Genomic DNA, 18,405 nt, shown 5'->3' on the forward strand with positions numbered 1-18,405 from the left:
AATTTTATTTTCTTTTATGATCTTATTTGCATGATTGTATCTTGCATGCATGTGGTGTATGTGATGTAATGAATTAGTTTATTTATAGTTAAGTCTTCCGCTATGCATGTTTACTAAATAGGTTTTTAGCACACACCGTATCGGGCATATCCCAACAATGGTATCAGAGCCCGATCGTACTTCGACATGATTGTAAAATTATTTTACGGTTCTTAATTAGTGTTGTAATTAATTTTTAGGATTTTTCTAGAATTATTAAGAAATTTTCATTTTTGGAAGATTCTTAAATTGTTAGAAAATTCTAATTTTAGAAAATTTTTGAAATAATTTTAGAAAATTAAATTTAGAAATATTCTATTAATTTTAAAATTATCATTTCTAGAATTTTCTAAAATTTTAAGAAATATTCTATTTTAAAAAAAATTCTCATTTGTTAGGTAATACCAAATTTGGAAAGACTCTAAAATTCTTTAAAAATTTAGATTTTAGATATTCTGGATTAAATTATAGTAATTATCTTTTTTATAATTTTTAGATTTATTAAAATATTCTATTTTTAAACATTTTCGTAAATTGTTAGAAAATACCAAATTTGCATTTGGATGGATGCATATGTTTGACATGCATACAGGATTTATGATACTCTCGATCTGACAACCTGACTATTCTGATAGGAGACTCTGGTGAGTACAGTTCTCTTCAGCCTATTCTGTCACGCCCCAGAGGAGTCCCCGTCCGAAGAAATTTCGGCAGCATCTCCCATGTACGGCGGACAATCTGAAACTTTCTACATATCTCCATACCTCAGCCACATGAGCTGGAATAATAACAATAAATATAACACAACCACACAAACATCCACGCAGTTATATATAATCAAACAAAGCAGTAATACTCTGACTTGAAAACCACCCTACTCAACTACACTCGTAAAACTCAAATCCGACGAAACTCACCTCTTATGCAGACCTGGCAGGCATGTAGTAGAATAAGACCAAATAAACTCCATCGACATCACAATAATAAATACAACGTCCAAGTATCAAAAAAATCAAGTCTAAACATAGACAAACGAGAAGAAAACTCAAAAGTCAATCAATCCTCGAGATCTGCAGGGGATCTAGCACTACGTGCAGTGGGGACTAGCGACTGGAACTCCCTCCTGACAGCATTAACCTGAAAATAACAACAATGGAGGCGGGGTGAGTCCAACACTCAGCAGGTACAGTTGATATGCAAAGTAAAGAAATAACACCTAGCACTAATCATGCGTACAGTATCCTGATAAAAATAAAGATAAATGCAAACCGAAGTAGACAGGAGAGAATCTGTACTAACCAGGACCCGGTATAAGGACAATAGTCTGAAAGGTATAGAAGACCTGTATGCATGTCAAACATGGTATCCACACAATATGCAGCATATAAATGTAGAAAACACAAACACAAGCAATAAATGCATCATGCATATGATGCCAATGTCATGGTCACCCCTGACGCCAGTCAGCCAACTCACAACAAAAGTGGGACCAAGTAGGTAGGGTTGTGACAACCGTGCACTCAGCAACACTACTCCTGATGAGTGATCGAGTGGACGGGATGCTGTCGGAGTACATACGTACTCCTACCCCAAATCATAAATGGGGAAGCGCAATGCTCTCATCTCCCAGTACACTATGACGGGGAGGAATCTCTAACGTGCTACACGTTGCGTCACACTACCCCTGAGCGGATCAACGGAGCACCGGAAGAGTCAAACTGACGTGCTACCACGCTGTGTCACGCTACCCATGAGCGTCACAACGAAGCACCGAACAGTGATGAAAACTGGCAAAGTGCTCGACAATAATGGAGCAATATATCGCACAGCATGCGATCATGCAAATGGTGCATGTCACTAAGCATGGTAATATACTAAACCAACCTCTGGGCATATAACAATGGGCACCATAGTGAATAGATCAAATCAAGACATACTGATCAAAAAGGTATCAAACCTAGGTCCTGAACGTGTGAAACATGATTATATCACTACCCATGAGCATGATAGATCAGGTACAAGATCAATACGAGATGCAAACAAACAATCAATCAAACAGGTAACATGTATTGGGCAGTGATTAACCGAAACAAATAGGAAACACAATTAATGCAACATATTATTTTCATTACTAAGCATATCAAAGACAATAAGTCAAAAGTACCCGCCTCCAATTGAAAAGTCCAGTTGGATCCAAATCGGACGTCGAGATACTCGTCTCGCGTCAAAGTCCTGAAATACCAATACACAGATATTTTATTTAGCTAAAATTCAAATGAATTGCTAAATAAAATTCTCAACACAATTTAGGGCAAAACCCTGAGTCATAATCATCAACCTACCTAATTTAACACATATAATTTAGTTACACAACATATATTAAATATCTAAATCAAACTACTCACTCAATTAGGAAAACCCTAATTATTGATCAACCTTAACTGATAATCAATTAACTTATCCACATCAAGACCTAAATCCACAAACGTTAAACCCAAAAACCTTACCTTTCACTGATCTCCTGGTTCAATCTGTATCACCAACTCCTGCAACCATTCTAACCAACAACTATAACGAAAATAAAAACCGTAAACCTTACCTAAATTTCCAATCCCAGTGACTGCGGGTGAGAGGTTGCTTGGCTGCTGGAATTTGATCAGAGTCGAAGGTAGAATCTAGGGCACAAGTGCAGCACAATGAGCATAGAGGAATATCTAAGCCCAAATCATAACTGAGATCAACACTCACCTTCAAGGTCACCACATAGCAACGAAATGCTCTCCAAGATCGCAGCTAGGGCAGAGGAAAGATTGGCCAGAGCTAGGGCACGGGGTGGCCGGCAGTGGCGCCGGCTCTGTCCGGTGCGGCGACGACACTCTACAAAGGAAGAGGCGTCGGCGGTGTGACTCAGATCCACCGCACAGTGGTCGGCGTTCGCTCTAGGGCACGGCTGGGCGGAGGGGAAGTGGGGTTCGGCTCGGTAGAGAAGAAGATGATCGGGGTGGCTCGGTGCGTCGCCGGCGGCTAGGGCACAGGGGAAGGAGATCGGCGCAAAGAAGATGAGGAGAAAAATCGACTCGGGGAGGAAGAATGAGAAGAGGAGTAGCGGCGCCGGAGGAAATAAACCGAAGATGCTCGTGCGATTAGGGCAGGGGGAAGGAGTCGCGCGGGAGAGAAAGGGAACAGTGAAGAATTCGGCAAAAACAAAAGAAAAAGAAAAAGAAAAGAATATAAATAAATTTAACTTTTCCTCACTTAAATGGGGTAGCCTAAACAGGCTTTTTCGGACCCCATTTTTATCCCCGTCAACTCATACGTACGAGCTCCAAAAAATTCCCGAAAAATTTCCAAAAATTTCGGAAAAATCCCTTATTAATATTCGCCTATTTCCGGTATTTTACATTCTCCCCCACTAGTAAAAACTTGGTCCCCGAATTTCGTTATCTACCATCAGCAAGTACTAACAATAAACAGGAAGTATAAATGATGAACGGTAAACTGAATCACATACCTCAAGTAAAAAGATGGGGATATCGAGCTCGGATAGTATCCTCGACCTCCCAAGTAGCCTCCTCGTCCGAATGATGCTGCCATCCGACTTTAACCAGCCGGATAGTCTTGTTCCGCAACTGACGCTCTTTCCGATCGAGAATCCGTACCGGAACCTCCTCATATGAAATGTCAGGCTGGACAGGAACTGGAATATTTGTCAGCACATGTACATATCTCCTCAGCATGGATACATGAAATACATCGTGCACGCCTGCCAGAGCCGGTCGGTAAGCTACTGCTTCGATCCTCTCCAAGATCTCGAAAGGACCAATGTATCATGGAGCTAGCTTACCTCTGAGGCCAAATCTCTTCACCCCTTTCGTAGGCGAAACTCGAGAAATACATGGTGTGAGAGAACTCTAGTGGTGCGTCTCGATCGGCATAACTCTTACGACGATCCTGCGCCTCGACATCCTCCGTCGATAATGCGGACCAACTCTGCATCCTGCTGAACTCTATGAGGTCCCAACAATCGAGCCTCTCCAACCTCATCCCAAAGGACGGGTGTCCGGCAAGGTCTACCATACAACGCCTCAAGCGGTGCCATCTGGATAGCCGAATGGAAGCTGTTGTTGTGGCAAACTCTACCAGCGGATGGTCCTCCCAGCGCCTCAAAATCTATAACACATGACCTCAACAGGTCCTCTAAAGTCTGAATGGTCCGCTCATTGTCCATCATACGTGTGGATGGAAAGTCTTGAAAGCGGAGATATGTGCCCAAGGCCTGCTGCAGACTCTGCCAGAAACGAGACGTGAACCGTGGATCTCTATCCGAAATGATACTCAATGGAACACCATGTAGTCTGATAATCTCTCGACAATACAGATCTGCCAATCGATCCAGGGAATCAATCCTCCGAATTGCTAAAAAGTGCGCGGATTTGGTTAATCGATCAACGATTACCCAAATCGCGTCATGGCCTCGCCGTGTCCTCGGCAACCCTATCACAAAGTCCATGGTAATGTGATCCCACTTCCACTCAGGAATAGCAATCCGCTGAAGTAATCCTGCAGGTCTCTGGTGCTCAGCCTTCACTTGCTGACAAACAAGACATCTAGCTACGAAATCCGCGATGTCTTTCTTCATACCGTTCCACCAATAGGAACGTCTCAAGTCTCGATACATACGGGTCCCGCCTGGATGGATCGCAAATCTAGAACGGTGTGCCTCCTGAAGTAGCTCCTGTAAGACCGGATGAGACTGAGGTACGCATAATCTGCCTCGAAAGTATATGATACCCTCCTCATCTCGTGTAAACTTTGCACGGAAGCTATCGGCGCCAAAGAACCGCAAATCTTGATCACCAGGGCCTCTCGGATCCTAGTCCCGATCGACAGCGAGCAACCATGGTAAGAATACCTCCGCTCGGTCCTGCTCCTCAAGGTCTAACTCAAAACTCTGAATCAAATCCGTAACCGAAATCTGGTGGCAAGCTAAAGTCCCTCTGGACTTCCTGCTGAGCGCATCGGCAACCACATTAGCTTTCCCCGGGTGGTAGCTAATGGTACAATCGTAATCCTTCAGAAACTCCATCCATCTCCTCTGTCGGAGATTAAGCTCCTTTTGAGTAAAAATATATTTGAGGCTCTTATGATCAGTGAGAATCTCAAATGTAATACCGTATAAATGATGTCGCCAAAGCTTCAGAGCAAAAATGATGGCAGCTAACTCCAAGTCATGAACTGGGTAGTTCTTCTCATGCTCCTTCAGCTGACGAGAAGCATAAGAGACTACTCTGCCGTGCTACATCAGAACAGCGCCCAAACCCTATAGAGACGCGTCGGTGTAGAGTACAAATCCATCCTGAAGGTAAAACCAAAACTGGAGCCAACACTAATCTCCGCTTCAGCTCCTGAAAGCTGGTCTCGCAATCCTCTGTCCACATGAACTTCACGCCTTTCCTGGTAAGACGTGTCAATGGCATAGCAATACACGAGAAACCCTCGACAAAACGTCGGTAATATCTTGCTAGTCCCAGAAAACTGCGGATCTCCTGAACTGATTTCGGCTGCTCCCAACCGGTGACAGCCTCGATCTTCTGAGGATCAACTGAAATACCTCTGCTAGAGACCACGTGTCCAAGAAAACCAACTGAGGATAGCCAGAATGCACACTTGCTGAACTTCGCGTACAGCTGATGTCGTCGAAGAATCTCCAAGACTGTGCGAAGATGCTGTGCATGCTCCTCCTCGGAACGAGAGTAGACCAATATGTCATCAATGAAAATGATAACAAACTGATCCAAATACTCCAGAAAGATGCGGTTCATCAAGTTCATAAACACTGCTGGAGCATTGGTAAGCCCAAATGGCATTACCAAAAACTCATAATGACCGTATCTGGTACGAAAAGCTGTCTTCTGGATATCAGAATCTCTGACTCTCAACTGATGATATCCGGATCACAGATCAATCTTAGAATACACTGATGTACCTCTGAGCTGATCAAACAAATCCTCAATCCGTGGTAATGGATATTTATTTCTGATGGTCACTGCATTCAGCTGCCTGTAGTCAATACACAACCTCATAGTACCATCCTTTTTCTTGACAAACAGAACTGGAGAACCCCATGGTGAAACATTAGGGCGAATAAATCCCCTATCTAAAAGCTCCTGGAGTTGAACCTTCAGCTCGTTCAACTCTTTCGGTGCCATACGATACGGAGCTTTCGATGTCGGTGAGGTTCCCGGAATCAGCTCAATAGTGAACTCCACTGGCCTTCTAGGAGGCAAACCAGGAAGCTCCTCAAGGAATACATCTGGATACTCTCGGACTATAGAAATGTCGGAGAGCTGCGAACTGCTGTTGTCGTCTGTACTAATCAAAGATAATAGGAAACCCTGACGGCCATGTGACAACAGCTTCTGAGCCTGAATCGCCGAAATAATCGAGATGTCGTCGTCTCTAATGCCAGTGAAGCTCCACGAGGGTTGGTTCGGAGGCTGGAAGGTAGCATGATAAACTGACAGCCAATCCATGCCAAGTATGACATCAAACTCGACCATCTCCAATACTAGAAGATCTACCGTAAGTATCATGTTGCCAAAGTCTAACGGGCAACCTCTGATCTCCTGGATGACTTCTAAAGTATCACCGAACGGTAGCGAGACAGTCAATCGCTGGGGTCTGCAAGTGGGTAATCTACCAATCTCCCGCATAAAGGTACGGGATATAAAAGAGTGCGAACTACTAGTATCAATCAAAATATCAGCAGAAAATGCATAAATGGAAATCATACTACGGAAAACGGATCCGTCGGCTCGCTGCGCATCCTAACTCGTCCGGTCTCTGGCGGAGGAGGAGGAGATGCTTGCCGGCCGCTGCTGCCAGAGGCGCCGCCGGCCGACTATGTGCGATAAGGCGAGAGGATGGGGACGTCTTGTGTGGTGAGCCAGTCATGCCGAGCCGAGTCGGATAATAAGGTCTTGAAACAAAACTCGGGGTGCTCTAGCACCGAGTACTCTGTCCAAGCATGCCGCTGCTGAGGTGCTCCTGGTTGTGAGGTGTGAATCTCCGCCTCCTCGCCGAGACAGGCCTTCTACACCGTCCCTCCGCTCGACCCTCCGGGCCGTGTCTGAGCCTTGGTGACAATCTCGACTCACGGTGCGGCGGTTTGCAATAAAGCAAAGCTAGAAATCTTGGTGAGTGATGTGGTCTCTGGAACCACATCGGAAACACAGATATTGGTGGATGTCGATCCTGCGAGAGACCGGAAGCGTCCCGAGGAAGGCTCACGACGAGGCCTACGAGAAACCCCAAGAACTCGTGCATACTACGATCTTTGTCACATTGCTGGACACTACGATGTCGACGTATGCTTTCTTTTCCTGTAGGATATCTACCGAGCTAACTCTATCATCAAAGCTCGATTCAATGCATCGAGTAAGATGTAATCCTAATCCGGCAAGATGTACATGCGAGATAACCATCCAATCCATATAGCGCATCATGCGAGTTACGTCCTCATGACTAACTGGACAAAGCTGAGCCAACGGAGGAATTCGATATTATACTCGGTCAGCGATTATTCGCCTCGGACTCATAAAATCATGTCGGAGAGCCATCGATAGGACGGTGGAAAAGCGGCTCTCAAAGCCTCTCTAAACACGGTCATGTGACATTGCGCTCACCAATAATAGAGCGAGTAACCCACGGGCATTAGCTTCATCCGTAAATGGTGCCGACCGCTTTTTCCCACTCGAGCAAGCCATATAGAAAGTCCGCTCCATAGTCTCTATCCATGACAGAGCCATACTCGGATCGAGATCTCCGCGGAAAAGAGTGAAACGAGTCTTCATCGACTCGGCCGGTCTTGAATCCTAGCTCAATATCGATGAGCTATGTCGGGACGGCTGCGAGGCTGGAAGCTCTGGGCTGATACTACAGGTGCTGGAATAAACCGGAGGAGGAACTCCGGTCTTCTGTATATCTGGAGCATACCGAGTGGTGGTACCGCTTGCGGAACAAAAGTGTTGGCGGCTAGAGTACTGCGGTGGTAATAGTGGATATGGTGCCGCTACTTTAGGCACTAGACGGTGCCCGGTGTCGGTAGGTCCGGTGGCGGTGGTGCCGAGTCGTCCGCTGGAGCAAATGTCATGCGCCAATAGTACACCGATGGTACAGTAAATACGGTGGGAGTGGATCTGTCGGTGTGGCCAAAGGTATCTCTTGGAGCTATCGGGTTTGAGAGCCCGATGCTCAACTGTCATCACGGCGGGCTGGGCATCTCGGCATATCCAGATATCCGTGGTCCTCATGCGTGGTCGTTCGGCACCACGTCTCGCATCTGGTAGATCGTCTCATATCGTTAAATTAAATTACGAGATATCAATACCAATATAACAAACATAAAATAACAACATACCTATTTGTTGAGATGTTCCGTCGTTGTCCAGGTCCCAATTTGACCTCAAAATTCGAACGTATATCGTCGGAAATCCAAATAAATCCGAAACATAACCATATCAAAATCCGATAATGCCGGTTTGACTCAGGCTAACAAATATCGAATACCAACAACATGTATCGATAAATCTCGAACACCAAGCGGTATCATAACTCGATACCAAATAAATTAGTATCGATAAATCCGAAAATCCAAAATACGAAACAAAAGATCGTAAAACTGTGATACCACTAAATTGTCACGCCCGGAGGTCCCGTCAAGAAATTTGACATCTCACATGCGGCGGACAATCGAAACTTTCTACATGTCTCCATACCTCGACATGCGGTGGAATAATAACAATAAATATAACACAACCACACAAACATCCACAGTTATATATAATCAAACAAAGCAATAATACTCTGTCAAAACCACCCTACTCAACTACACTCATAAAACTCAAATCACCCGGCAGGCATGTAGTAGAATAAGACCAAATAAACTCCATCGACATCACAATAATAAATACAACATCCAAGTATCAAACAAATCAAGTCTAAACATAGACAAACGAGAAGAAAACTCAAAAGTCAATCAATCCTCGAGGTCTGCAGGGGATCTAGCACTACGTGCAGTGGGGACTAGCGACTGGAACTCCCTCCTGACAGCATCAACCTAAAAATATCCAACACTCAGCAGGTACAGTTGATATGCAAAGTAAAGAAATAACACCTAGCACTAATCATGCGTACAGTCTCCTGATAAAAATAAAGATAAATGCAAACCGAAGTAGACAGGAGAGAATCTGTACTAACCAGGACCCGGTATAAGGACAACAGTCTGAAAGGTATAGAAGACCTGTATGCATGTCAAACATGGTATCCACACAATATGCAACATATAAATGCAGCAAACACAAACACAAGCAATAAATGCATCATGCATATGATGCCAATGTCATGGTCACCCCTGACGCCAGTCAGCCAAGTTGTGACAACCGTGCACTCAGCAACACTACTCCTGATGAGTGATCGAGTGGACGGGATGCTGTCGGAGTACATACGTACTCCTACCCCAAATCATAAATGGGAGAGCGCAATGCTCTCATCTCCCGGTACACTATGACGGGGAGGAATCTCTAACGTGCTACACGCTGCGTCACACTACCCCTGAGCGGATCAACGGAGCACCGGAAGAGTCAAACTGACGTGCTACCACGCTGTGTCACGCTACCCATGAGCGTCACAACGGAGCATGAAACTGGCAAAGTGCTCGACAATAATAGAGCAATCTATCGCACAGCATGCGATCATGCAAATGGTGCATGTCACTAAGCATGGTAATATACTAAACCAACCTCTGGGCATATAACAATGGGCACCATAGTGAATAGATCAAATCAAGACATACTGATCAAAAAGGTATCAAACCTAGGTCCTGAACATGTGAAACATGGTTATATCACTACCCATGAGCATGATAGATCGGTACAAGATCAATACGAGATGCAAACAAACAATCAATCAAACAGGTAACATGTATTGGGCAGTGATTAACCGAAACAAATAGGAAACACAATTAATGCAACATATTATTTTCATTACTAAGCATATCAAAGACAATAAGTCAAAAGTACCCGCCTCCGAAAATAGAAAGGTCCAAATCGGACTCCGAGTCCTGAAATACCAATACACAGATATTTTATTTAGCTAAAATTCAAATGAATTGCTAAATAAAATTCTCAACACAATTTAGGGCAAAACCCTGAGTCATAATCATCAACCTACCTAATTTAACACATATAATTTAGTTACTCAACATATATTAAATAACTAAATCAAACTACTCACTCAATTAGGAAAACCCTAATTATTGATCAACCTTAACTGATAATCAATTAACTTATCCACATCAAGACCTAAATCCACAAACGTTAAACCCAAAAACCTTACCTTTCACTGATCTCCTGGTTCAATCTGTATCACCAACTCCTGCAACCATTCTAACCAACAACTATAACGAAAATAAAAACCGTAAACCTTACCTAAATTTCCAATCCCAGTGACTGCGGGTGAGAGGTTGCTTGGCTGCTGGAATTTGATCAGAGTCGAAGGTAGAATCTAGGGCACAAGTGCAGCACAGTGAGCATAGAGGAATATCTAAGCCCAAATCATAACTGAGATCAACACTCACCTTCAAGGTCACCACATAGCAACGAAATGCTCTCCAAGATCGCAGCTAGGGCAGAGGAAAGATTGGCCGGAGCTAGGGCACGGGGTGGCCGGCAGTGGCGCCGGCTCTGTCCGGTGCGGCGACGACACTCTGTAAAGGAAAAGGCGTCGGCGGTGTGGCTCAGATCCACTGCACAGTGGTCGGCGTTCGCTCTAGGGCACGGCTGGGCGGAGGGGAAGTGGGGTCCGGCTCGGTAGAGAAGAAGATGATCGGGGTGGCTCGGTGCTTCGCCGGCGGCTAGGGCACAGGGGAAGGAGATCGGCGCAAAGAAGATGAGGAGAAAAATCGACTCGGGGAGGAAGAATGAGAAGAGGAGTAGCGGCGCCGGAGGAAATAAACCGAAGATGCTCGTGCGGTTAGGGCAGGGGGAAGGAGTCGCGCGGGAGAGAAAGGGAACAGTGAAGAATTCGGCGAAAACAAAAGAAAAAGAAAAAGAAAAGAATATAAATAAATTCAACTTTTCCTCACTTAAATGAGGTAGCCTAAACAGGCTTTTCCGGGCCCCATTTTTATCCCCGTCAACTCATACGTACGAGCTCCGAAAAATTCCCGAAAAATTTCCAAAAATTCCGGAAAAATCCCTTATTAATATTCACCTATTTCCGGTATTTTACATATTCTATTGTGCATTTCCAGCTTTTGTCCAAGAGTCTGTACTCCATAATTATTACTGTCTGTTATATCTTACTATACATGTCAACTGGTATCTACTGAGTTGTTGAACTCACCCCGTGGACACTATCTTTTTCAGGTACCTGGTTGTTTATGGAGTTGCTTGGAGTATCCTACCTTCCGGTCCCCACGTCACATTAGAAGACTAGTCTCCGTATTTTTGTTTATTTTTATCTTGATATATGATATGTGTGTATTTGGCTTTGTGTTATGGTTTTGTTTCCGGAGTGTTGTGTTGTTATGTGGTGTAAGCCTAGCCGGCTAGAAGTCTTTGTTTATAGTTGTATATATTGTCTATTGGATTTTCGCTGTGTTTGGTTTTGATACAGCCGAGTGGGCTGTTAGATTTATATATAACTGTGTGGTTGTATTTTTGTGGTATCAACCGAGTAGGCTGCATATATAACTGCGTAGTTGTGTATATATTCCAGCCGCCTGTGGCTGATGTATATTGTGTCTGTAGAAATGTTTCAGATTGTCACCCGTACAAGGGAGGTGCTGCCGAAATTTCTTCGGACAGAGACTTCCCCGGGGCATGACAAGAATACCACGTTAAGAGGTGCTAAAATATCCTACAAGGCTAGGTCGTGTGAGCCACACGGCCGTGTCACCTAGGCTGTGTGAGCCACACGGTCATGTCACCCAGGCCGTGTGAGCCACACGGCCCTGTCAGCCCACCAGCACAACCAGAATATGGTCGTGTGAGCTATATGGTCATGTGAGCCACATGACCGTGTCATATTTCTAGAGAAGAAGCAGAACATGGTCGTGTGAGCCACATGACCTTGTGAGCCACATGGCCGTGTGAGCCACATGGTCGTGTCACATTTCCAGAGAAGAAGTAGAACATGACCGTGTGAGCCACATGACCATGTCACATTTATAGAGAAGAAGCAGAGTTAGGCCGTGTGAGCCATACGACCGTGTCATCCTGGCAGAGAGTAAGATGTATGAAGCCGTGTGGATCCACATGGTCGTGTCACTAGTCCAGAGAAAAAAGAAGACATGGCCATGTGGGTCTCACGATCGTGTGACGGGGTCATGTCATGACCAGTGTGGACGCCTATAAAAGGGATTTTTCTCCCCTTTTCACCCATCTTTGGTTTGGGGCTCACCCCCATTCCTTGGAGGAGGGTTCTTCCCCCTTGGGGGAACCTTAGAAACAACATCTTCGCCGATCCGTCCACCTCCAGAGCAAGGGAACGCCTCTAAGGACGCCACCCTTCAAGGATAAGCACTCTGCTCTTTTTTACTTCTTTGTATTGGGTTGTAGTTTGCTTCTTTCTTCGTCTTTGGTTGTATTTCCTTTGCTATGGAGTAGATCTCTAGATCTAGGATGTAGGAAGTAGCTGTGATGTGATTGTGAATGTATGAACTATGTATTTGGATATTTTCCTATGCAATGAAGTGTTTATATCATCATCTATGTGTGTTGCTCCTTGTATTCGTTTGACGAAATGTGTGTTAGGTAAATTCATGTAGATGTAGGGTTAGATCACCATGTAGAAGAAGAGCTTTGGAATGTAAGATCATGGGACCTTGTGACAGAGAAGGTATCCCTTACTTTCTACGGCAGTTCCTTGAAATGGGGATCAATTCTTGTTAGGAAGATTAATTAGAGTGTAGAGGGTTCTCCTAAATTAATATTAGGAAGTGACTTGTGTAATCTAGGAACGTGGATCGTGGGCCCTTGTGTGAGAAGGATGTTCCCTATAATCAGACTTCCTAAATTATCACTTCTACTTAATTGCATTAATCTACTATTAGGAAGTGATATGTGTAATCTAGAAACGTGGACTGTGGGCCCTTGTGACAGAAGGATGTTCCCTATAATCGGACTTCCTAAATTACCTCTTCTACTTAATGGCAGTAGAACTTGGGTAAACTCTTCGGTGCGATCTTCGCGGGATAGTACCAGACTTTAGTTAGAACTCCTACACGAGTGTAATCATGGAGTTAGGTAGATGAACAATGCATAGAGACATTAACTAGCATCACAACGAAACTAAAATGCTAGTATCTATCCATCCCCAAATCCAACTCTCCATCTTTTCTCTACCCTTTACATTCTCTCTTTTCTTCACTGTCTCTTTTCAAACCAATCTTATATTTGTCCAGATAATTTTTCGTGTGAAGTTAACTAGTGCTTAATCAACAGCCCCTGTAGGATCAATAACCTTTTATGTTACTAACGACGTAATCGTGCACTTGCGATTGCGTAACACATTCTCAAAACGGCATAAGTGTTCCTCCAGTTATGTGGTACTATTGTATTCTTTGAGATGATGTGGGGGAAATGATGCAACAACTCTTCTTTTAGAATGCCCTTCAAGAAAGGTATTTATCATATGACTACTCTTCTTATGGTTAGCAGCACAAGGCTAGATGGCCTCTTGTTGGCATGGTAGGTTGAAGTGACCCCTCTTGAGCTCTATAAGGTGGCTTGACTGTGGGCACTTCCTCGACCAGAGCTACAACCTCCTCCTCTGTAATGGGAGGCACTCGACCTTATCATAGATCCTTCCTGACCACTATGGTGATCATTCGTGAGATATGTTTCCATGGAACCGGACCCCCTATCGCTTTGATGACTATCAATAAAGAGAGCTAGTGTTGCTACTATGACTCCTTAGAATAAGGTTTCACTGTTGTTCTTCGAATACCAACCATCGTGACTTTTTGTATCTCTTCCCATAGATGATGTCAATTTAATAGTGTCCTCTATGTGCTCGGGCCACTCCTCTCCCTTCCTCCTCGGAGCTGCGAATGTGACTGTCCTTCGAATGGTCAAACCTCTATCTCCTATGAGTCAACACAAGTTAGTGGGCACTGATGTGACCACAATGACGATCAAGTTAACATGGAGATGAAGGATGAGGCTCATATGTGTGCGCAAGAAAAAAGAGGAAGAAGAAGAAAACATAGAGAAGAGTGGCTTCTGTGCGAGAGTTGAAAATCATACCTTCTCCTTCTGTCGACGTACCTTATATAGCCTATGGAAGGTAATATTCATGTGGATTAGCGTGCTAGCCACGTGAGCTATCTTATGAGCCACATATCCTCCACAGGCCTAAAGAGTCAGGAGCCAATTGGCCGGGCGGAGAGAAATCAAGCGCTAGAGGGGACAACAATGTAGTCATACATTTGGCATGATTGGGTCATTGACCAAGTGTCACCCTCGGCTCAACTGTCTTACCAAGGACGATTCTAAGTAGTAGAGTATAGCAGTTGTGGCTATAAGAAATTATTGAAGGTTGAGGTCGAAGAGGATTGACTCGACAAAGATCCCTTTGTGTTGGGAGGTCGTTATGCTCGAGAAAAATTAGGATAACTAAGCCGAACGGAGCCCGTGGAGGGAGTCCTGGCAGCACGGGTAGTATAGGAGGCGCTTTACCTGAATGGATTTTCCCAAATACATTCGAGATGAATATCAAATATTAACTTTGTTTAATGGCTTATTACCAATTAAACAAATTAGTAATCCCATAGTCGATTGTATACATATTTACGGTAAATAAATTAATCAAATCACTTAATTTGTTTGTTAAATAAAAAAATGATTAACTATGTTAGATAACGTTAAGTCTGGAGTGATCAGTTTAATCCATCGAAATTTTTTCACTATTATCAGGAAAAATCGGGAAACACTTACGATGAACGATCTAGAGGTCCAAGATTTCTTAATTTATTTGTTAAATGTTAAGTAAAAAGGTTGACATAGTCATTGCTTCTTGCATCTTGCTCTGCACATTGTGGTAATTACCAATATTGTCATCCATATTAAATCTATTAAATTGATGCGTAAGGTTAATTGACAAGTAAATATCTATTATTTTTAACTTTTAGCTTTTTTTTTTTTGGCAATATATGCTAAAATTTAGACAAGTTTTTAAATCTTTTACTATAATATCACAACTTGTTTGGTAATCTGATTATAACCTTCAATGTTATTGAATTAAGTATAGGACTAGTGTAGGCCTACCATCTATAGTTTTAAAATATCATATTTGTGAATTTGAATACTAAAAATTATGTAAAAAAATATATTAAAATTCTAGCTTTAATTAAAACTATGTGTTTAATATATTATTTCTTACATTATTATTTAACATAAAAAAAAATTCTTAGCTTCTATTTATCATTCAATTAATTAAAAGTATTTCTAAATTTATAGCATTTTAAATTGTTACTTAAAAATGACGCTATTAATTTGAGGTATAAAAAATTATCGTCAGTGGGAAAAATAATTAGAAGTCGAAATAGAGGGAATAATATGATAAAAGATGAAATATGTCATCTTAATCGATTATAGAGGTGAATTAGAAAGTAATAATTGACCAGTACGAATTGAATTTTTTTTATCAGATTTATCAAAATTCGAACTTTTATCGTATGATTAGCAACTCTATCCTATACTAATCAATTAACTTATTTCAGGACAAAAATATGTTATAAATAAATAGTAATTGGAGAAGGGGAGGATGAGAAGGAAAAGGAATTAAATGGAATGGCCAATTTGGCAGTGGCGATGGGAATGGATAGGATGGAGGAAGCGAAGGCAGCCCGAGATTTGAGCAGCTGACCGTTGACCCAGCGCAGAATGCACTGGCAACGCATGCAGCGCACGCCGGTGCCTTCCCTTGTTTCCGACACCACCCACTTGGCACCGACGACCACTTCCACATCCCACCAACGTCCCCAACTATAAACCAGGTCCAACGCCAACTCCATTGCTTTGCACCAATAACCTTACTGCATGCATTGCACTGCATCGCTTTGCTTTGCTTTGCATTGGAGCCCCTCATTCCTTAACCTTTGCTATTCTCATGGCCAATTGGATGGGATCCTAGAGAAGAAACAGGGGAACATCCCTATTTCGGAGCTTAGGCTTGCACCATCCATATATGCTCTTCGTTTACTAGCACCCACCATTCCCCCCACCCCATCCTCTCTTTATCCCTCTCTCTCGATCTCTCTGATTATCATCATGGCTATGGTGATAGACCAACGGCAAGCCGAGCAGCAACAGCAGCAGCAGGTCTACAAGCATTATTGCAGGATCTGCAAGAAGGGCTTCGGCTGCGGCCGCGCCCTAGGCGGACACATGCGCGCCCATGGCCTCATTGACGATGCAGCCGGCACGTCTGCTGATGCGGACGACACGTCTGGATACGGCGAATGGGATCGGGAGAAGCTCAGCGGTGGCGGTGCCACCAAGCGCATGTACGCCCTCCGCACCCACTCCAACCGCCTCAAGAGCTGCCGCGTCTGCGAGAACTGCGGCAAGGAGTTTATATCCTGGAAGTCCTTCCTCGAGCACGGCAAATGCATTTCCGACGACGAGGCTGGCGAGGACGACGATGACGATTCCTCGTTTCCATCTTCCCCACGCTCCTACGATGATGACCTCGTCGGCTGGTCCAAGGGAAAACGCTCCCGGCGCACCAAGGTGGCGATGACCGAGGAGGAGGACCTAGCCAATTGCTTAGTCATGCTCTCGTCCGCCCGCGTGGACCCCGTCTTCGCTCTCATCGAAACCGAAGAGTCTTGCGCCTCCGCCAGCAAGGAGGACGACCGGAGGAAGAATACGGTTAATACCAATGCCACAGGGGTCGTCGAGGCCACAGCGGCGACGACGCCAAAGGCGCTTCCCCCTCCATTCGCTCTGCAGGCGCCGCCAGCGGTCCCCAAGGGATTGTTCGAGTGCAAGGCGTGCAAGAAGGTGTTCACCTCCCACCAGGCGCTGGGCGGCCACAGGGCCAGCCACAAGAAGGTCAAGGGCTGCTTCGCCGCCAAGTTAAGTGCCCTCGATGAGACGCCGTCGCCGCCAGCTGACGAGGAGATCTTCATTGCCACTCACAATATGAACAATGCGAGCAGTAGCGACCAAATGGTGGAGGCGTCGATGTCGATGGCGCTCGTGCCCATAGAAAACCCGGCACCCTTGGCCGTCGCACCGGTGGCAAAGAAGAAGTCCAAGGTGCACGAGTGCTCGATCTGCCACCGCGTGTTCACGTCAGGGCAGGCGTTGGGAGGTCACAAGCGCTGTCACTGGATCACCTCCAATTCACCGTCGGACCCGACCCTGAAACTCCAACCGCTCCCGGGCCACGCCGGCCTCCATCAGCAGCTCACCCTCAGACCAATGTTCGAGGCCAATTCCAACTCTGAGCATTTCGATCTCAACATGCCGCCAATCAACGACGCAGTTAGGAGAGACATCGGAAGCTCATTGCGGCTGGAGATTCCTGCGGCCATCTACCTGCGCTCGTGGATTAATGATCGAGATAACGCGAGCAAAAACAGAGCTAGCATTACCACCAGCAGCGACATGAAGAACAATAACAATGATCAGAACCACACCACCACCAACATCCACAATAAGGATAATATCACCTGCAACGAGATAACTAGTTTCAACCATGTGGAGGATGAGGTGGAAAGTAAGGTGAAATTAGCTAAGTTGAGTGAACTCAAGGACATTAACATGGGGGAAGAGAGCTCCGACTGGCTGCAGGTGGGGATTGGCTCTTCTGCCAATGAAGGCAGTGAAGCATGAAAGTGTTCATCAACCGACCTACGACCTGCGACCTTTCATCGTGGAAAGACCCAGCTGGTCCTGTAAGCTGTATGTTATGTATTATTAGAAGAGTTCTAGTTCAATTAATTACGATGGAGGAGAACACGCTGTTCCTTATTTTCCTCCGGTGAGGGGGGTCGCTGCATGCGGTTTCCTTCAGGAAAGGGGAAAGAGTGAACTAGTTCTCATCGGCTAAATTCATTTTTGTTCACCGGCTAAATTGTAACTCTTTTCATTTTTGTTTTCCTCTTTTTTTTTTTTTTTGCTGGTGAGATCTGATATGTTGATGAACCAATACCACTTTTCCTAATAAAAATGGTCTCTTTTGTTTTTGCAGGGAGGTCATGTAATTATGGCCGTCTCGTCTTTTCTACTAGTATTATTTATTGTTTTTCTTACTCTATTACTATACACACACGATACAATGCATGAGGGTACA

General features: G+C 44.4%; 1 protein-coding gene across 1 annotated transcript; it reads left to right on the forward strand.

The window, feature by feature from the left end:
• The first annotated feature begins 16,142 nt into the window (after positions 1–16,142).
• LOC121999388 lies at positions 16,143–17,945 on the forward strand. The gene has a single exon (XM_042554077.1). It carries the CDS (start codon positions 16,143–16,145, stop codon positions 17,943–17,945), a length of 1,803 nt encoding a protein of 600 aa, XP_042410011.1.
• The last annotated feature ends 460 nt before the right edge of the window (positions 17,946–18,405 follow it).

Source organism: Zingiber officinale, chromosome 1A (assembly GCF_018446385.1).
Source record: "Zingiber officinale cultivar Zhangliang chromosome 1A, Zo_v1.1, whole genome shotgun sequence".
Classification (NCBI taxonomy): domain Eukaryota; kingdom Viridiplantae; phylum Streptophyta; class Magnoliopsida; order Zingiberales; family Zingiberaceae; genus Zingiber; species Zingiber officinale.